The sequence below is a fragment of the Leucoraja erinacea genome, chromosome 9, assembly GCF_028641065.1.
Source record: "Leucoraja erinacea ecotype New England chromosome 9, Leri_hhj_1, whole genome shotgun sequence".
Taxonomy (NCBI): domain Eukaryota; kingdom Metazoa; phylum Chordata; class Chondrichthyes; order Rajiformes; family Rajidae; genus Leucoraja; species Leucoraja erinaceus.
The window spans coordinates 66,733,508-66,755,371 of NC_073385.1; the positions used below are offsets into that span (position 1 = coordinate 66,733,508).

The 21,864-nt window shown below is 45.9% G+C and overlaps 1 protein-coding gene across 1 annotated transcript in view; it reads right to left on the reverse strand.

Moving 5' to 3' along the window:
• Nucleotides 1-21,864, reverse strand: part of map4k5 (mitogen-activated protein kinase kinase kinase kinase 5) — a 134,266-nt gene that overhangs the window by 23,607 nt on the left and 88,795 nt on the right. The window contains exons 18-24 of the mRNA XM_055641104.1: nt 20,411-20,615; nt 17,160-17,239; nt 14,034-14,075; nt 12,571-12,655; nt 12,380-12,459; nt 11,190-11,250; nt 2,784-2,898 (exon numbers count right to left, since the gene is read on the reverse strand). Coding sequence (XP_055497079.1) covers nt 2,784-2,898; nt 11,190-11,250; nt 12,380-12,459; nt 12,571-12,655; nt 14,034-14,075; nt 17,160-17,239; nt 20,411-20,615 — 668 coding nt within the window. The remainder of the gene's footprint in view (nt 1-2,783; nt 2,899-11,189; nt 11,251-12,379; nt 12,460-12,570; nt 12,656-14,033; nt 14,076-17,159; nt 17,240-20,410; nt 20,616-21,864) is intronic.

Genomic DNA, 21,864 nt, shown 5'->3' on the forward strand with positions numbered 1-21,864 from the left:
TCATTTCAAGTAACCCTTGCATCCCGTCTCTCCATCCCTCCCCCACCCAGGTTGTACCAGCTTCAAAGTCGTCTTCTTGTTGAGTCTCATTGTCTGTAACTCATTTTCACCTAGAACACAGCTAACAATAACCTATTTCCTTTGGTTACACAAAAAAGCTGGAGAAACTCAGCGGGTGCAGCAGCATCTATGGAGCGAAGGAAATAGGCAACGTTTCGGGCCGAAACCCTTCTTCAGACTGATCGGGGACGGGGGTGGGCGGGGACAAGAAAGGGAAAAGGAGGAGGAGCCCGAAGGCTGGGGGATGGGAGGAGACAGCAGGGGGGCTGAGGAGGGGGAGGAGACAGCAAGGACTAACAAAATTGGGAGAATTCGATGTTCATGCCCCCGGGATGCAGACTCCCCAAACGGAATATGAGGTGCTGTTCCTCCAATTTCCGGTGCTGCTCGCTGTGGCCATGGAGGAGACCCAGGACAGAGAGGTCGGAGACGGCGTGGGAGGGGGAGTTGAAGTGCTCCACCGTCAGCTTGGTAATTGCGGACCGATTTGTTCGGCGAAAAACGCCAACCTCCGCTAACCGATATAGACTGCTATTGCGGACTTTAGCGGAGGTGTTCTAGCTTTTTTGCGGACCGAGCGGAGGTGTTCATTTTCTTTTCATTTTCACCCATTTCCTTTACCGTCCTTACTTTTTTGCATATCTTTCATTCATTTGTTCTATATCTCTCTACATCACCGTCTGTATCTCTCGTTTCCCTTTCCCGACTCTCAGTCTGAAGAAGGGTCTCGACCCGAAACGTCACCCATTCCTTTTCTCCAGAGATGCTGCCTGCCCCGCTGAGTAACTCCAGCTTTTTGTGTCCATCTTGGGTTTAAACCAGCATCTGCAGTCCCTTCCTACACATCACTGATCATTCTCTCCCTCTCAAGGGGCTGTCCCACTTGGGCGACCTAATTGGCGAGTTTAGAAGAGTTTGCAAAAAATGACATGTTGAAGACCTCCTTCGACTATGTTGAAGAGCAGCTTCGACTATGTTGAAGAGCAGCTTCGACTATGTTGAAGAGCAGCTTCGACTATGTTGAAGAGCAGCTTCGACTATGTTGAAGAGCAGCTTCGACTATGTTGAAGAGCAGCTTCGACTATGTTGAAGACCAGCTTCGACTATGTTGAAGAGCAGCTTCGACTATGTTGAAGACCAGCTTCGACTATGTTGAAGACCAGCTTCGACTATGTTGAAGACCAGCTTCGACTATGTTGAAGACCAGCTTCGACTATGTTGAAGAGCAGCTTCGACTATGTTGAAGAGCAGCTTCGACTATGTTGAAGACCAGCTTCGACTATGTTGACTATGTTGAAGACCAGCTTCGACTATGTTGAAGAGCAGCTTCGACTATGTTGAAGAGCAGCTTCGACTATGTTGAAGAGCAGCTTCGACTATGTTGAATGTTGAAGACCAGCTTCGACTATGTTGAAGAGCAGCTTCGACTATGTTGAAGACCAGCTTCGACTATGTTGAAGACCAGCTTCGACTATGTTGAAGACCAGCTTCGACTATGTTGAAGAGCAGCTTCGACTATGTTGAAGACCAGCTTCGACTAGCTACAACTAACTTCGGGAAAATTGGACACCGAATAGTGGAGAGTGAAGACGACTTCCTTCGACCTCCCTTCGACTACGATGAAGACTATCTACGACTACCTTCGGCTAACATGCCGACCTACTACGTACGACTAAACCTACGAGTAAAAAAAGTACCGATTTTTTTCCATGGCAACCTTTTTTAACACGTGGGCATTTAACATGATGAAAAAAACGGCGCGACCTAGCTGAGGCCTCGAGTACGCGGAGACCACTCTCGAGCTTGAAGGAGAGTTATGAAGACCTGCTACGACCTTGTGTCGACCATGCTGCGAGTATGAGTCGAGGGCAAACTCACGGAATAGGTTGCCCGAGTGGGACAGGCCCTTTAGGTCTGTTCATATTCCCCTAAACCCGATTTTCTTTCCTTCTTCAATAAACCCTTTGACTCTGATGACTGTGCACCGTGACAGATCTCTGTGCTGCCCCTTTCATGCTGCAATCCCGGCCTTAAGGGCCTGTCCCACCAGCATGCGATTGCATGCGGCTAGCATGACCAAACGTAGTCGCTTGAGGCGTACGGCCTCGCGGGACCGGTCCCAATTCGAACCGCGGAGGCGTATGGAGATGTGCGGGACTGGTCCCGACACCATACTCACCAATCTGCTGGGTAGGAGGCGGGCGGGCCGATTGAATTTGGATGTTGCATGGCGTCGGGCGGTGACGTCATCACGCAACGGCACGCGCTAGGCATACGCCGACAAGACGCTGCGCACGGCCGTCGAGGAGGTGCGTACGGCTTCAATGCGGCTGCGGGCCGACAGGCCGTTGTCGCGCGGGATTTTCGGACAGTGCAAGATTTTTGGAGCTCCGTGTGATGTCGGGACCAGCCCCGCACAACCATATGCCTCCGCCGATCGAAGTGGGAACGGCCCTGCGAGGGCGTATGCCTCAAGCGACCATGTTTGGTCGCGCTAGACGCGTGTAATCGCAAGCTGGTGGGACAGGCCCTCTCTCAGCGTTGTATCCCTTGATCAGTCAGTGAGAAATGTGACTGGAGATGCATCACCAGTGTAAATGTTGCCTTTTCTTTGGAACTTAAACAAGTGGCGAGACTAGAGAATGTAGAATGACATTCAGACATCACCCTGTTTCAAACTGTTAACAGTAGCAGTAGCAGCAGGCTTTAAATGATTCCCTTACCGGGGTATTATCCGATCAGGAAACCGATGCGTTTGAATATGAGATGCCAGGCCTGGCTTCTTTGCCTGTTCAAATAAGCCAACCAGGTTGTGTGAATAGAGCTGAAACGTTTTACCTGCAATGGGAGAGAAAAAACACGAACATCAGCATTGAAAACAGACGAGGAGAATCAAAAGCGGGATGGAGAAATGGGAGGAGCGCCCTGGCACAACTCAGCCGGGGATGAAAGGTAGGGAACGAAAGCCGGAGCTGAGTGCACGGCCAAACCAGCAGCACAATGATACAGACAGAGGGACGAGCCAGCTCTCAGCTGAATATAAAATTCTCCAATGAGGGTAGAAAAGGGGGAGGGAAAAAAAACTACAACTGTAGAAGGGAGCGCAAACCTCCTCTGCACTATAAACACTGCACTATATCTCCTCTGCACGTATAATCAGAGGTTGAGGAGGAACGGCAAAACGAAGTGCTCGAGGGACTGAGCGGCTCAGGCAGCATTTGGGGATGAGGTTGAGGTTTGAGGTCAGGGCCAGGAGGAATGGAGCTAAAGGACTGGATGTATTAATGGAGGCACGGGGCATGGCGGAAATGTAGAGCCAGTACTTGACATCTATTTGTTTTATCAATAAAAAGGATGCAGTCAAGGTGAAGAAGTAAAGGATGGTGTTTACGTGTGTGCAGCGACGGTGTTTCACGCCACTGCCTCTGTGGTTGCATGAGCAAATCGGTGAGGTGGGGACGGGTGTGGAGGGGATGCAGCTGGAAGCCCCGGAGGTTAAAGTGCGGAGTGATTCCACTCACAGTTGGCAGAGTCCCAGGCCTTAGCAGCAGTGTGTGCCTGACACCGTTCTGAATGCCCTGGCAACACACACTCCACACACATTCAATCACCACCAATGAGTTGCTCAGCTTCTTCACACTGATTGTGGTGGGGGGGGGGGGGGGGGGGGGGGGGGGGGGAGAAAGAAAAAGCTGGAAGAGAGGAAGGGCAGAACAAAGCCTGGCAAGTGATAGGTGGTTACAGGTGAAGGGGGGGGGGGGGGGTTTGATGATGGGGTAAAGGCCAAGAGACAAAAAAGGAATAGATGCTCAATATTTATCTGTTTATCTAAAATGTTATGCAAGTAGCAGACATGGAATACAATATATGAATAGTTAAGGGCCTTTCCCACTGTACGAGCAAATTTAAGAGTTCTCCCGAGTTTCCCCTGATTCGAACTCGGTGAGTTACGGTAATAGCCGCTCGTAGGTACTCGGGGCTCTCGTGGACATTTCTCAACATGAAAAATCTTCACGAGTCTCCCCGAGTACCTGCCGTTAGAGTTACGAACCGCTAAGAGACGTCCCCGAGCTCCAACGTACCCGCTACCACGAGGTTGATTTTTTTTTTATTTTTTTATTTTTTTTTATAAACTCGGGAGAGCTCTTGAATTACCTCGTACAGTGGGACAGGGCCCTTTAGGTTCTGGTCTTTAATAAAAACTGTTCACTGAGCTCTACTGAAAACAGTTACGCCCACAAATGCAATTGGTCATGTAAAAGGTGTCCGGAGTGAACCGTTTTGTCACTGCCCGACTGTTTCTGAAGACAAAAAAGCCAGGAGTATTCATAATCATCTTTGTATGAATGTGGTGTCATTTCCAGGGGCAGGGAAGGCCAGCAGCTCACTGTTGTGGAGCAGTGGAGCTCTCTCCCCTCCATGGGGCGGGCTGGCGGGCGGGGGAGGAGAGGGCTTGGCCGCTCCACAGGCCAAGGACCCAAGCAGAGCTGGAACAATGACTGGAGCTCTCAGACACACGCCCATGGTCACGAGTGACGTACACCGTGGTTACCCGAGCCAAGCCCAACAGAACCCTACACTTTGTTGGGTGTGGTTTGCTCAGGTTCAAGTTTGGGACGGAGTTTAATTTCACACAAGGAGGTGGCCCACAGGAGATTCATGTCCATTCTTCAGAAGGATCATTCAAGATAAAAGGCCGACTCTCAGAAAAAGCCAAGAGAACAATCTTTGACAGACAGAATGGAGAAACGGAAAGAAAGCAGTTCAATTCCAATGGAAAGAAAGCAGGTCACCCATTCCTGCTCTCCACAGATGCCGAGTTACTCCAGCATTTTGTCTGCTTTCAGTCTAAAGAGTGTTTGTGGGTCAATGGTGGCCATTTTCTAATGTGTTCATGTTCGCCATGAGTGCAGGGTAACATTAAAAAATCTACAGATGACACAAGAATGGGAAATGCAGTAAGCAATACAAGGGGGTCATGACAGATTGGTTGGTGAGCACTGGCTGGTGGATCATAAACTGAATACACCTTCTCAATGTAATCCTAACTTTGTATTCTCCAGTATTGTTGTATGTATGTATGTATGCAGTATGTTACCCTGCACTCATGAGGCATGTCCTCTCATTTATAAACAGAATACATCACCACCCGAAACCAGATCCATTCAGATTCAGTCTGAAGGAGGGTCTCGACCCGAAACGTCACCCATTCCTACTCTCCACAGATGCTACCTCACCCGCTGAGTTACTCCAGCATTTTGTGTCTATCTTCAGTTTAAAACAGCATCTGAGGTCCCTTCCTGCTCAACTCCTAACTACATCTTAGATTAAAACTTCTTAAATTTTAGATGAAGGTAGGAAAAAAAATTAATTCACAAACCCAAATAAGGTCATAGGGAGTAAGAAAGAACTGCGGATGCTGGTAAAATCATTGCACTTTGGGTTACGGAATTCCTATAATTAGTAACTCTCGGTGAGAACTAACTCCACATTTAGTCCGAATGGACTTTCCCCGAGTCCACTCCATCAGGACACAGACATCCTCACAGCATCTCCCGTAGAATGGTACGTTTCAACATCATTATACTCCTTCCCAACTTGGGTACACGTCCATTTGCCAACGCCCACGTTTCATGTCTCCAAAGCAATGACTTTCTTCCTTAAATAAGATCAACACTTACCAGAGCCCAGTATGTGAAACATGGAACAATACAACACAGGAATAGGCCCTTCTGCCCACAATTCCATGCTACACATGACGCCACGATAAACTGATCTCATCTGCCTGCACGTGATCCATAGCCCTCTAGTCCTGCACCTAATCTAAAAGCCTCACACTCCACTGTCGTAACTGCCTCCACCACCACCTCGTGCCAGGCACCCACTCTGGGTTAAAATGTTGGGGGAGTCCAGAACCAGGGGCCTACAGTTTAAGAATAAGGAGTAAGCCGTTTAGAACGGAGACGAGGAAACACTTTTTCCTCACACAGAGTGGTGAGTCTGTGGAATTCTGGAGGCCGGTTCTCTGGATACTTTCAAGAGAGAGCTAGATAGGGCTCTTAAAATTAGCAGAGTCAGGGGATATGGGGAGAAGGCAGGAACGGGGTACTGATTGGGGATGATTAGCCATGATCATATTGAATGGCGGAAGGGCCGAATGGCCTACTCCTGCACCTATTGTCTATATTGCCTATTGTCTAAAATCTCCTTTAAACCTGCCCCCCCCCCCACCTTAAAGTTATGCACTCAAATCCTTGACATTATATCTGTAGCAGGGCGTGTTTGCTTCTATATGCCAAGCACCTGACACAAAGCATGACCTTCCATTTACCCCTTGATTGCTTGCTGCATTGAATGCTAACTGAGCCTTTCGTGCACAGGGACACACAGATCTCAGAACACCACCATTCACTACTCTCACACCATTCTGCTCCTATTCTTGCCGACAAAGTGGATAACTAGACGTGAGAGTGGACGTTGCTGAAAGTGGGTGCCCTTGTTCTCCCCACTAATCGCTCATCTGGCCTTTGTCTGCCCATTGACTGTGACTGTCCTCCACATGTTGGGTGAGACGTTGATGCAGTGATGCTTCATCTGAACACAGGCATGTACTTGGAACACACTGACCAACGTGCCGAGAACAGGGAGACGGGGTAAACCATACACACTGAACTTAGAGTCCAACTTTGGGACAGGAAATAAGACTCTTGCTCGAGACTGAAACAAAATACCCATAATGTGGGAAAGGCGTTAGCCCACAAAAGGCTTTTGGAAATCCAACCCAATACTAAGAATTAAACAAAGACAGGAGAAAGGGATCATGAAAAACAGAAAAGGGCGTATTAGGATGAAGTATAATACACCAAAGGTTGATGGGAATGGAAGGATATCAACACTGAGCATTGATTGCTATTCCCATCACCTTATGGTTCCTGAAGAATAAACACAGCACTCCTTGGGAGAAAGGGCAAAGCTTCAAAGATGTTCTTTATAAAGACACAAAAAACTGGAGTAACTCAGCGGGCCAGCTTTTTGTGTCTATCTTTGGGTTAAACCAGCATTTGTAGTTCTTTCCTATACAAGATGGTGCTTGGGTAGGTGAACAGTTGGGGCACGAGCATGCGACTGCAAGCGGCAAGCGCGACCTAACGTGGTTGCTGGAACCGTACTCGCGGGGCTGGTCCCACTGTGATCGCCGGAGCCGTATGGAGTTGTGCGGGGCTGGTCCCGACATCGCGCGGGGCTCCGAAAAACTGACACTGTCCAAAAATCCCGCGCGGCAACGGCCTGCCGGCCGGCAGCCACATTGAGGCCGTACGCAGCGTCTGGATGCCGTACACTGCATCTGGACAGCGTACGCCTAGCGCGCGCGTGGCGTCGCGCGATGACGTCACCGCCCAGCCTCCTGCCCCGTTGATTGGTGAGTATGATGTCGGGGCCAGCTCCACACAGCTCCGCGGTTGGAAGTGGGACCGGCCCCGCGAGGCCGTACGCCTCAAGCCACCACGTTAGGTCGCGCTCGCCGCATGCAGTCGCATGCTGGTGGGACAGGCCCTTTAAGGCTTCACATTAAAGCAGGCAAACACAGAGTGAAGACTGAAAGCCTGCTTACCTTCTATCCCGTTGATCAGTCCGGTTAGGAAATAAAACAAAGCCATTGTGCAGAGAGAAAAAAACAAAAGACATTTGATAAGGTTCACACACGGGTATTTGGACAAGCAGTTATTACACACAGTAAATGAAAAGCCATGGGTGATTTCACATTCATCTACAAAGAACAGATTTTAAGGTCATAAAAATACAAGACTTGTTTATTTTGCTTTAATTTCCCAGATACATTTCTATAACTGCTCGATGTGGCACACCATGAATTGTTTTTGATTGTACCAAGGACTAATATCGGGGTTATTCATTTGAGGTTTTGTATATTTGATTACACCTGTGTATTTTATTAAGCCTGTTAGGCGGCAGCAAATAAGAATGTCATAGTTGTTTTTGGTTCATATAACAATGAAACAATCTTTACCCTGTCGAGACAATCACATCCAAAACTAATGTGAATGTCTGAAGGGAATTTTAATCACAGAGTATCAGCAGATATGAAGAATATATTTTAGTTGTCATTGTAAACTGATAGGCAAAGGCCAAGTGGCACCCTGCCATCATGTAATATTTCAGCCAAATTCATAAATATGGTCCGTCTGTTCACGTGCCTGCTTCTCACCAAAGATCCTATAGCGGAGCAAGATAGTTCACTCCTGCTAAATGCAATGGGCTGACGTGTAGTACGCAACGGAGCGGAACGTGGGCCTTTTTTTCCATCCATTTCAGTAACCCGACCCAACCCGACTCCAGTTAATCAACGTTGCGGGGGAACAGTTTGTGTTAATAAATTATAATTCTGAAAATGAGAAGATTTTTCCCAAATATCTTTTATTTGTACGAGGATGTTTCCGTAACCGGCTTCCGTCTCCGCACTAGTACCCTACGGGATCTTTGGTGCGGAGACGGAAGCCGGTTACGGAAATGGGGCCGAAAATTACCCATGAATCTGCCCATGACCGTACTACGACTTTTTCGTCGAGTGATCTATCTTGCTCGCTATAGGATCTTTGCTTCTCACATCACGCACTGCCCCTGATCGATGCATCTGATGGCGAGTGACTTCTCCCACAGCTCGACTACTCTGTAACCAATACCCAGAGCCAGCTCACAGGCCATCTTCATTGCGTAATGTGCGATGCATAATACATGCCAGACTTCGCAGGAATGATGCCTCTTGTCCCTGCAGTATGAGTAGATGTCAGATAACAACTGCTTTTACACATTGTGGATGCAGGGGCTGAAGAGGGTTTTATAAAGAACGTGTGTGGAAGGATTGCAGGGTCAGGGACATGTATTAATATTTATTGTGGCTCATTTCAGTTCGTCTTGTTCCAGGTATCTACCTTGTTGAGAAACCCTAAATATGCTGAATCCATGTTATCACTGGGTAACGAGGAGCTATTCATGCTCTTTACATTTGCCCCTCATATACATAAAACCGCTCAGCGCTGCCCTGGCCAGCACCTCACTCTTGGCCTGCCCTCTCAATATACTGGGTCACACAGGCAGCAGCTTCCGTGTCTGCAGTACGGTATGTTTGTGTACTGACAAGCACAACACACCCCAATACAGAGGATGTTGCCAGGACTAGAGGGTGTGAGCTATAGGGAGAGGTTGAGTAGGCTGGGTCTCTATTCCTTGGAGCGCAGGACGATGAGGTATAGAAAATCATGAGAGGAATAGATCGGGTAGAAGCACAGAGACTTTTACCCAGAGTAGGGGAATCGAGGACATAGGTTCAAGGTGAAGGGGAAAAGATTTAATAGGAATCTCAGAGGTATCTTTTTCCACACAGAGGGTGGTGGGTGTGTGGAACAAGCTGCCAGAGGAGGTAGTTGAGGCTGGGACTATCCCATCGTTTAAGAAACAGTTGGACGGGTACATGGATAGGACAGGTTTGGAGGGGTTATGGACCAAGCACAGGCAAGTGGGACGAGGGTAGCTGGGACCAGTGTGGGCGAGTTGGGCCGAAGGGCCTGTTTCCACACTGTATCACTCTATGACACACACACACACACTAACTGAACTAGTTATGACACAAAGGTGTACTTTTGGTAAAATACTAAACAAACAAACTGTGAGATTCATCCAACAGTTTCATCACAATGCCTCAGGTCTTCCCAAGCCTTCTCAATCCATTTCAATGTTCCCGACATGATTTATAGGTTTCTTGTTGTCACGTACTGAGGTACAGTGAAAAGCTTTGTTTTGCATGCTATCCAAACAGATCAGATATACCAGACGTGTGTACTATCCAAGCAAAATAATTTTGGGATAAATAGAACTCAAAATCAATTTTCAATGTATTTGTCAATAAATCTGGCACATTGAGACGTGCATTAGAAGGCTTAAGTAAAAAGCAGAGACAGAAGACAACAATTGATAGTCTGAGCTCAAGAATACCCAACTACACAGCCGTGCGGCTTAAAACTCCACTCAGCTATTCCAAGACATAGTCCGAAAAGAAAATGGCCACCACCAGTGTTTACAACTGCTGGTCGCTGCCTCAAAAAGGCTGGCAGCATCATCAAGGACCCACACCATCCTGGCCACACACGCATCTCCCCGCTACCTTCAGGTAGAAGGTACAGGAGCCTGAAATCTGCAACTTCCGTGTGCACACACACACACACACACATATACACACACACACACACATATACACACACACATATATACACACACACACATACACACACACACATACACACACACACACACACACACACACACACACACACACACACATACACACATATACATACACACATATATATACATACACACACATATATATACATACATACATACATATATATATTCTATGGTATATGGACACACTGATCTGTTCTGTATTTATTTATGCCTACAATACTCTGTTGTGCTGAAGCAAAGCAAGAATTTCATTGTGCAGGCAGGTGGGACTAAGGGAAAAACGTTGTTCGGCACGGACTTGTAGGGCCGAGATGGCCTGTTTCCGTGCTGTAATTGTTATATGGTTATATGGTTATCTGGGACACATGACAATAAACTCTTGAATCTTGAACCAATGCAGCAAATAATTTAAAATACTTTTATAGCTCCTCCCAGTCTGCAGATAACAAACCGACCGAAGCAAGTGCTCTAAAATGGGGAGGTTGATCATTCCTGAAGAGACCAGGTTGTGTGGAGCCTTGGCCTACCAGAGCACTGCAGGGACAGTGTTGGACTAGAACAGGGGACATCCACGGTGACACAATCCCTTGTTCACATTACAGAGCAGTGTTCACAGGGTCACTGTACATCTATATAAATTACGGAGATACCGGATAGCCCAACCTCAAAAATCAGCTGCACCTTGTATTTAAATTGAAACAAAAAGTGTACATTATTTTCATAAAAATTGAAGTGCCTTTTTAAATCACTAATTTTGCCTTTTAAACATTATTTTTGTTGAGCAGCAGGTAAAGCAACGACACGATATTAAATTAAATGGTAAAATGCAACTCGTTCCGATTCTTGGGCTCAAGTTGAAGGATACACACCTGATAAAGACATCAAAATGTTATTGATCACATACAGCCATGTGCATCTTCTGGGGAAAAGCTGAAACATAATTTGCAGCAGCGTGAATAGTTAAATAAAATTATCCAATTGTAATGGGTCATCCATCCCATTCCACGAAACATGCCATACTCTAATCTACACCCCGACACTACAGCACACCAAGAGGGAAGATTTAGTAAACATAGAAGATAGGTGCAGGAGGAGGCCATTCGGCTCTTTGAGCCAGCACCGCCATTCGATATCTAAATGGCGTCAAGTTGGGAAAAGGGGAAGTACAACGGGATCTGGGGGTCCTTGTACGTCAGTCAATGAAAAACAAGCATGCAGGCACAGCAGGCAGTGAAGAATGCGAATGGCATGTTGGCCTTTATAACAAGAGGAATCGAATATAGGAGCAAATAGGTTCTTCTGCAGTTGTACACGGCCCTAGTGAGACCACACCTGGAGTATTGTGTGCAGTTTTGGTCCCCTAATTGGAGGAAGGACATTCTTGCTATTGAGGGAGTGCAGCGTAGGTTTACAAGGTTAATTCCCGGGATGGCGGGACTGTCGTATGCTGAGAGAATGGAGCAGCTGGGCTTGTACACTCTGGAGTTTAGAAGGATGTGAGGGAATCTCATTAAAACATATAAGATTGTTAAGGGCTTGGACACGCCAGAGGCAGGAAACATGTTCCCGATGTTGGGGGGGGGGGGGGGGGGGGGCCACACATACACACACACACAGTTTAAGAATAAGGATTAAGCCATTTAGAACGGAGACAAGGAAACACTTTTTCTCACAGAGAGTGGTGAGTGTGGAATTCTCTGCCTCAGAGAGCAGTGGAGGCAGGATCTCTGGATGCTTTCAAGAGAGAGCTAGATAGAGCTCTTAAAAATAGCGGAGTCAGGGAATATGGGGACAAGGCAGGAACGGGGTACTGATTGTGGATGATCAGCTATGATCACATTGAATGGTGGTGCTGGCTTGAAGGGCCGAATGGCCTACTCCTGCACCTATTGTGTATTGTCTATTGTGATCATGGCTGATCATGCAAAATCAATACCCTGTTCCTGCTTTTTCTCCCATATCCCCTGATTCCGTTAACCCTAAGAGCCAAATCTAACTCTCTCTTGAAAACCATCCACCGTTCCATCCATAGTCCATCATTCATTCTCATTGTGCTTACTTGCTCCATCGAAGCTTCATGAAGTTCATTCAGATTTAACGTATAGATGCCTTCCTCAGTTCCAAAGATTAAGTACTGGTCTAGTTTAAAGGGGAAAAAGAGACGATTCATATATTTATTGCAAGATACAATGTGCACACAGCCGGCCAATAGTGCAAATGTCACAACAGTCCCTGATCAACGTTTGTCACCTTTTGTCTCCGGATGGATCCACGAGGTCGCGCAGCTTATCTTCAAAGGACATCCATCAAATACCTTTGTGAAGCAGGCTCCCATCTATTTGACGTTAACAAGGAGTTGCAAAGTCAGAATCTAGATTGTGTTTGTCAGTTTGCATTAAAGAGTTGAAAACAGCGCAAGATAAATGTCTTTAAATGCCAACAATGTAACACATGTCATATGACCATCATTTAGATTTTGAAAACATTCTTCAATTTAACGTCATTTCAACAGCATCCATTTAATTCCATGCACTGGACATATTCAAAGTGCTGCTGTTCACAACTATGATTTGATTGGGGTGGGGGGGTGGGGGTGAGGGGGGGTAATGGGGTTAAAACAGAGGAGGGGTGCCAATGAAGGAGAAATAAATGAAGAAGGGTTTCGGCCCGAAACGTTGCCTATTTCCTTCGCTCCATAGATGCTGCTGCACCCGCTGAGTTTCTCCAGCATTTTTGTCTATCTAAGGCAGTGGTTCCCAACCTTTCTTTGGCCACGCCCCACCTAATCACCTCTAAAATCCTGATGCCCCCCCCCCCCCCCCCCATGTGGTGATATATAATTCTTATCATTTAAAAAGTGAACTCCGTTTCAGCTGAAGAAGCTTAAAATGCCAATACCTTGGTTTAAACAAACTTCAAAAGAACATGGCATCCATGAAAAAGAAAAATGAAATAAACAAAAGACAGTTAAAGTTCCGAGCAAGAAATTACTAAAAAATTGTAAAAAAAAAAAAAAAACGAAAATTTGGACCCAGACCTCCTCAGCCCCCCTTAAAAATCAAATTGCCCCCTTGTGGGAGTTGGGAACCACTGATCTAAGGAGAAATAAATGCTGGATCTTGGAAGAAATGTGCCCTGTTGCGTCTGCAGAGGGGCATCGATCGGGCTGATCTCTCTGCCCCCGTCTGATACAAGTATGTGCAAGGCCTGCATTTGCACTGGGCCAGTGTGGAGGGCCGTTAACACAGGCCTGCACTGCCCTGGTGGGGCAAGGTGGGTCACTTGGATGTGCTTAGGGTACGGGAAGCAGCTTGGAGGGGATCCAGAGAAGGACTGAATCAGAGGGGGGGATAACGCAAGCAAAGACGCCCACGTCACGTGGAGAATGCACACGGGCATTCGACTCACTGAGGCACAGATGGCCATGAACTAAGGGCTGTTAAATGAGACTTGTTAGGTAGGTTTAGGAAGGAACTGCAGATGCTGGTTTAAACTGAAGATAAGATACAAAATGCTGGAGCAACTTAGGCAGCATCACTGGAGAGAAGGAATGGGTGACGTTTCAGGTCTACAGACTAGGTTAGGCAGGTACTTGATGATTAGCAAAGGCTTGGACTCTCTGCTGTATCCGACTCTATGCTTCATCTTCGTTAGTTATCCTGGTGTGTAATTAAGGGGTGGAAGCTAAACCTTCCAGAAAATATTTCACTTACATGGACTTTTGGTGTTGGAGGAAGGCCATTGGTGGCTGGTTTCTAGAACAAATATTAAAAATTATTCAGATGTTAAATGACAGTTGTAGGTACACAACAACTGTGTCGCACGTGAAACACCGACACAACCAACATCATCTGCTCAGAGCCGGAGACTCCATCCACACGGTTGCCCAGACACGACCATCAAGTACAAGATGAAATAACTACGACTCCATTTCATCCAGTAGGAAAGAACAGCGGGAAGATGAATGCAACAAAGTAATCTTCTCCAGCAACAGATGCCATTTGTATGGGGACACTTGTCAGTGTTACCAAACACTATTGAAGGGGATACGAGGAACACAATAGCACGTGTGGTTAAAAAAAGATCGTTTTACACCAATCTGAAGGAGGGAAGTGAGGCAGAGGAGGGAATTCAAGCACATAGGGGTTTGACAGCTGAAGGCATGATGGATGAGAATCCATCTTGCAATGAACACGAGGGTGAGGGTTACAGCAGCACAGCTATCTCAGTGTTTTAGTTTAGTTTGGAGATACAACGCAGAAACAGGCCCTTCGGCCCACCGTGTCCACACTGGCTAGCGATCCCCGCAAAAACTGAGAGGATGAGACAGACTTTTATCCCACAGGCCTTCAGGATTGTAAACTCTTATCTCACCAGGGACTCATTTACTGCTGTGTTGTGTCTTTTTATTTTCCTAAAATGTAAATACTGGTTCTGTTATGCTCTGTTTTGTTCTTTTTGCACAATTCGCAGTCATTGACAATTTCATTTCACTGCACATCTTGTATGTTGATGTGCCAAATGAAGTTGACTCGACTTGATTAACACACACACACACACACACACACACACACACACAGGGGACAATTTACACTAATACCATGCCAAGTACTATACAAACCTGTACGTCTGTATAGAAACATATAAAACATGTATAGAAACATATAAAATTATAAAAGGACTGGACAAGCTAGATGCAGGAAAAATGTTCCCAATGTTGGGCGAGTCCAGAACCAGGGGCCACAGTCTTAGAATAAAGGGGAGGCCATTTAAGACTGAGGTGAGAAAAAAACTTTTTCACCCAGAGAGTTGTGAATTTGTGGAATTCCCTGCCACAGAGGGCAGTGGAGCTAAATCACTGGATGGATTTAAGGGAGAGTTAGATAGAGCTCTAGGGCTAGTGGAATCAAGGGATATGGGGAGAAGGCAGGCACGGGTTATTGATTGGGGACGATCAGCCATGATCACAATGAATGGTGGTGCTGGCTCGAAGGGCCGAATGGCACTTATTTTCTGTTTCTATGTCTTTGGAGTGTGGGAGGAAACTGGGGATCTCAGAGAAAACCCACGCAGGTCGCGGGGAGAACATACAAACTCCATACAGACAAGTACCCGTTGTCAGGATCGAACCTGGGTCTCTGGCGCTGTAAAGCAGCGACTCTACTGCTGCACCACTGTACCTAACGGCTAGAGTAAGAAGTAATTCCAGACGGAGGGAGGGAGGGAGGGAGGAGAGAACTTTTAAGGAAGAGTTGCTGCTACATTGGGAACTGGTGTTGATCAGGGAGTGGGGCTGATGGTTGCTGGGGCAAGATGTGAGATGGGGCAAATGCCCCAGTGTGTCAGAAGGCACATTCAGGGCAGAATGAGAGGCAGATAGGAGACTTTCAACAACAAAAGCAGAGGCAGGCCCGGGATTAGGCAGCACGATGGAATGGAAACAGGTAGCCTTAGTGATGGCATAGATACAGGATCAGAAACTTAACACAGGAGAAACATAACACCAGGATAAAAAGAGAAGAAAGGAGATGTGTAACAGGAGGAATTGTGCCTGAAACGTGGCAACTGTGAGCTGCCTATTTTTATATTACAATTGTTGCACTTGTGCACTTAGTGATTATGCTGATTATATGCAAAACAAATCATTTTACTGCATCTTGGCACGTGACACTAAAGTACTTATGAACTATTAATGTCCTGATACCCCAAGTTGGCCTTGCACTAGATTTTTGTCAAGTAACTTGTCAAGACATTTGTGCTACTTAGGAGACCCTGCATAATTGGAGATGGGTGTTGCAAATAAATCACAAGCAAACCAAAAATATCTTCCCACCAAGATATGACAACGCACTCTAACATGTGGGTTGGATCACAGAAACACAGAAAATAGATGCAGGTGGAGGCCATTCAGCCCTTTGAGCCAGCACCACCATTCATTGTGATCATGGCTGATCGTCCCCAATCAATAACCCATGCCTGCCTTCTCCCCATATCCCTTGACTCCACTAGCCCCTAGAGCTCTATCTAACTCTCTCTTAAATCCATCCTGTGATTTGGCCTCCACTGCCCTCTGTGGCAGGGAATTCCACAAATTCACAACTCTCTGGGTGAAAAAGTTTTTTCTCACCTCAGTCTTAAATGACCTCCCCTTTATTCTAAGTCTGTGGCCCCTGGTTCTGGACTCGCCCAACATTGGGAACATTTTTCCAGCATCTAGCTTGTCCAGTCCTTTTATAATTTTATATGTTTCTATAAGCTCACCCCTCATCCTTCTAAACTCCAGTGAATACAAGACTAATCTTTTCAATCTTTCCTCATATGACAGTCCCGCCATCCCAGGGATCAATCTCATGAACCTACGCTGCACTGCCTCAATCACAAGGATGTCCTTCCTCAAATTAGGAGACCAAAACTGTACACAATATCATGTTGGGTAGTTATCGGTGGTGCAAGCTGGTTTAAAGCGCATCCGGCCCTCAGGTCAACGAGTTGCCATCTCCATGCTGGAGTCAGTGCTGAATCTATCACTGGCCCCGAAGATCAGATGCTGCAACAATAACACAGTCTGAAGAAGGGTCTCAACCCAAAACGTCCTCTGTCCACCCCCTCCACAGATGCTGCCTGATCCACTGTTCCTCCAATACTTTGTGTTTTGCTGCAATGATACGTTTATTTCTACCGAGTGACTTTAGAAACAGCAAGAACCTTAATAAAATAATACCAGTAAATACATTCCATTTTTACTGAAACAACAAACGGTCACATGTCAGATTTATAAATATTGCATCAGGTGATGCATGGATTTCACAAAACAGTTTGACAATTAGAAAGGAAAGTACCGGGAAATCTCTCTTTTCTTTTCTTCGAGGTAACGCAGGAGGATGTTCAGAACTTTCATCGTTTAGACCTGAAGCGCCGTCTGGAACATTTGAACAAATGCAAAACTTTTCATTGTAACCAGCAAGAAATCTTCTGACGGCAATTCAATCAAATGCTTAAGATTCGGTGAACATTTTATCAGCTGTGTCCCAAGTCAGTTCCACTGATGAAAGCAGACCACTCTATCCCTTCCCCACGGCTTGTCGCAATCATTAATATCTACGTTAAATAATATGTTAAACACCTACTACAGCTTATTTATCATACAATCAAGGTGGTGTTCAACTTTAAAATGGTGGAGCATACAAGTTATAACACTGCTTTCAAGATGGCCCCCAACCCAGGGGACTATTTGGGTGTGAGCCACAGAAGCAGGTCTATACTCACATATTACAAACGCTCCACATTCTTCAATCTCTATTCTTGCAGCAGCATTTCTTACTTTAATTATGGTCTTCTTAATCGATTCCCTAATCATGTATCTATACACTGTAAATGGCTCGATTGTAATCATGTATTGTCTTTCCGATGACTGGTTGGCACGCAACAAAAGCTTTTCACACGTGACAATAAACTGAGCTTGTTAATTTATAGATTTTAATTATCCAATGTCAAAAATACCTGATTTAATAATAAGATATAAAAATTGAGAAAAATTAATGGAGTGATTTATTTAAGGTGGGCTATTTGATGAACTAATTACAACATTGCATTCACTGCTCTCCAGAAAATCATCAATTGTTTTAAGACTTAATTTTTACAGGTTAACCCATCACTGACTAAACCACGAGCCATTTAATGTGGAAAAAAAAATCATATACAAACAGTGAACCAGAATTTAATGCTTGGAAAAAGAATCATGGTGTAAAGAACAAAGGGATATATTTAAGGACATTTAAGAGACTTAAATGTACAGGGGGTCCATCAAACTGGAAACAGCTGCAAGGCCGCAAAGACCAAAAGACTAGACGTATGCCTTAAATGTAAATTAGCAAGTTTTTGATTTCCTTAAAATGCACTGTGTTACTTGGGCTTGGTTCAGTGATACAGCGCGGAAACAGGCCATTCGGCCCACCGAGTCCACACCAACCAGCGATCCCCGCACATTAACACAACCCTACAAACACTAGGGACAATTTACATTTATGCCAAGTTCAAGTGAGTTTATTGTCATGTGTCCCTGTATAGGACAATGAAATTCTTGCTTTGCTTAGCACACAGAACATAGTAGGCATTTACTACAAAACAGATCAGTGTGTCCATATACCATTATATAAATATATACACACATAAACAAATAAACTGATCAAGTGAAAATAGCAGATAATGGGCCACCAATAATCAGAGTTTTGTCCGAGCCAGGTTTAATAGCCTGATGGCTGTGGGGAAGTAGCTATTCCTGAACCTGGTTGTTGCAGTCTTCAGGCTCCTGTACCTTCTACCTGAAGGTAGCAGGGAGATGAGTGTGTGGCCAGGATGGTGTGGGTCTCTGAAGATACTGCCAGCCTTTGAGGCAGCGACTGCTATAAAACCTGATATTGCATGAAATCCAATCGATCCCACCATTTACAAGTAATGTTCTAAAATAGAAGCCATTTCATTGGCACAGCATTGGTCTCTGGCTGGCAGTTAATTAGAAACCAAACCACTTCTTCATAGTGTGAGCTGAGAATATTGATAGTGACCAGTGGGATAGTGGCAGCAAAGTTCCTTGCACCAGTCTCACTTTGGAATATGTGCAAGAAGACTTTGCCTTCCATCACAGTGAGGAGGAGATTCACTGCGATGGATGTTTGTGTAAATTGTATTGGTCGTGTGTCTTGGTTCTTGTTGTATGACTGCAGAAACCAAATTTCGTTTGAACTTCATTTGAGGTTCAAATGACAATAAATAATTGTATTGTACTGTAAGGAAATGCAGATGCTGATTTAAACCAAAGATAGACACAAAAAGCTGGAGTAACTCTGTGGGACAGACAGCATCTCTGGAGAGACGGAATGGGTGACGTTTCGGGTCAAGTCTCGACTCAAAACATCATCCATTCCTTCTCTTCAAAGACACTGCCTGTCCCGCTGAGTTACTCCAGCATTTCTGTGACTATCTTCACTTTGGGCTATGGCCCTTTGCACTTGGATGTCATTCATGTTGATTTCCCTCCCTCGATAGTTTCATTGCGGGACTCAAATTGCTTCGTCAACTTTCAAGATTGAGTCAAAGAAATGTAAAATAAAGTGCAGGAAACGGGTGCAATAGAGTTACTGCATTGGCGTCTCACCTATTCACATATCCAACTCTGAAATCCCCTTTGAACATTTGGAGTTATTTTTGGTTGGCTTGCACATGAGACCAAGTAATTGAATCTTTAACCCCACAGTACCTAATGTGACCTAATGTATATTTGGGAAGCAAAAGGAGCATCGTGGATAAAGTATGCTCCTCAGATAAAGATCATATAGTTCAACGGCCGAGGAACAATGAATCGTGCACCAGTGTTTAGAGGGTTTTGGCTATCGGGCAAAAATGAGTAATTAATGGTCAGAATTAAAACTCAAACGCAGTGACATTTAAGAGTAGCAGGTCCTAATGATCCAACATTTGGAAAAAGGGTGTTTAACAAATGCAATGCCACTTATCCTTTGATTGATGATGGTTGAAAAATGATCTGCTTTTAAAATCACTTGTTGCAATACGCAAGAGGGACCAATCTATTTGTTAAAAACCTACTTATCCAATGGTGAGTAAATAGAAGCATCACTCCTGACTGAAGACCAAGTAAAGATTTAGGTTCTGTGAGGTAAAGCCCTTTTCACACTGGCTTTCTTTACCCAAGTATCACACTCTGATGGGCCTGTCCTATTTGGCGATTTTTTAGGCAACTGCCGGCGACTGTCACGGTCATCGCAGCTCGCCGAAAAACCGGCGACAACCTACGTCACCCTGGCGACAACCCACTGCAGGAGAAGTCAAGCTACGCTCATTGGCGTCAAACCCACTGTCGCCGAAAAAATGTCAACATGTTGAAAATTTAGCAGCGACCAGCTACGACTTTGGAGACTACTCACGGTGACCACCGGCGAACATGTGGCGACAAACTAGTGTGTGTGCAGTTGCATAACAAAGCGCCTATGTGGGACAGGCCCATGAATGTGTGGATCGGAGAAATATTCAGGTTGGGCCCCGGGAAAGGCCTGTTCACCCTGGGTTTCTTTACCTAAGTCACCGGCTCTGGTGTCGAGCAGTCCCGGGCTACTGACACTGCTGGGGAGAGACGACTGCAGCATCTCCGATTGGTACAGGGAGGTGGGAGTACTCTGTCTCCTGGGCACCACCGATGGCCCATTCTTGGCACCAGCCTGCCTCTTGACCGTCAGTGACCTCTCTTCATCTGGAAGATCAGAAACGCTGAGCATTCGCGGCTGAAACGGCAGAAGCTTTGGTTCAGTCATCATCTTAAGCAAATCCTTTTCCACTTATGATAACAACCAATTTACGCAAACAGTTTTATAAGACCAGCAAGTTTAGATAAGGCAATAGGTTCAACTATTGATCGAAGATTAATCACCCATTTTTTTTACCGAACTGGAATTATTGAACATTCCTCACTGCCCCCAGAAGGTGGTCCTCTTGAACCAATGGCCCCCTTGACCCATTGAACCAACTGGTAGAAACATCTCACTATGGCGGGCGAATAGGCAAACCCCGCGTGGTGAAACAAAGAGATCTTCATAACAAGAGGAATCGAATATAGGAGCAAAGAGATCCTTCTGCAGTTGTACAGAGCCCTAGTGAGACCACACCTGGAGTATTGTGTGCAGTTTTGGTCCCCTAATTTGAGGAAGGACATTCTTGCTATTGAGGGAGTGCAGCGTAGGCTTACAAAGTTAATTCCCGGGATGGCGGGACTGTCATATGCTGAGAGAATGGAGCAACTGGGCTTGTACACTCTGTGGAGTTTAGAAGGATGAGAGGATATCTTAATGAAACATATAAGATTGTTAAGGTTTGGACACGCTAGAGGCAGGAAACATGTTCCCGATGTTGGGGGAGTCCAGAACCAGGGGCCACAGTTTAAGAATAAGGAGTAAGCCATTTAGAACGCAGACGAGGAAACACTTTTTCTCACAGAGAGTGGTGAGTCTGTGGAATTCTCTGCCTCAGAGGGCGGTGGAGGCAGGTTCTCTGGATGCTTTCAAGAGAGAGCTAGATAGGGCTCTTAAAGATAGCAGATATGGGGAGAAGACAGGAACGGGGTACTGATTGGGGATGATCAGCCATGATCACACTGAATGGCGGTGCTGGCACGAATGGCCTACTCCTGTACCTATTGTCTATTAACACAGTAAAGAGACCAGCACACACGTGAATGGGGGAAAGTTAACCCGGGTTTCATTATATGTACCAGGGCAGGCCCCTAAAGCCCATGACAACTCCTTCCGGCCTGTCAAGTGACCCTACCCCCGACTGCTGAGGGTGGGCCCAGTAAGTAGCCGTTATAACCACCGGGTGGCGCCACACCACCGTGTTATAGGGTAGGCCGTAGACCCCAGGACAAAGTAACAGTGACTCGTTTCAGGATGGTGACCGAGACTTGGAGCAGAACGTGGAGGTGGTGGTGTCGTCTAAAACCACCCCACGGTTGTTGTACCATAAAGGATGGCCGCAGTG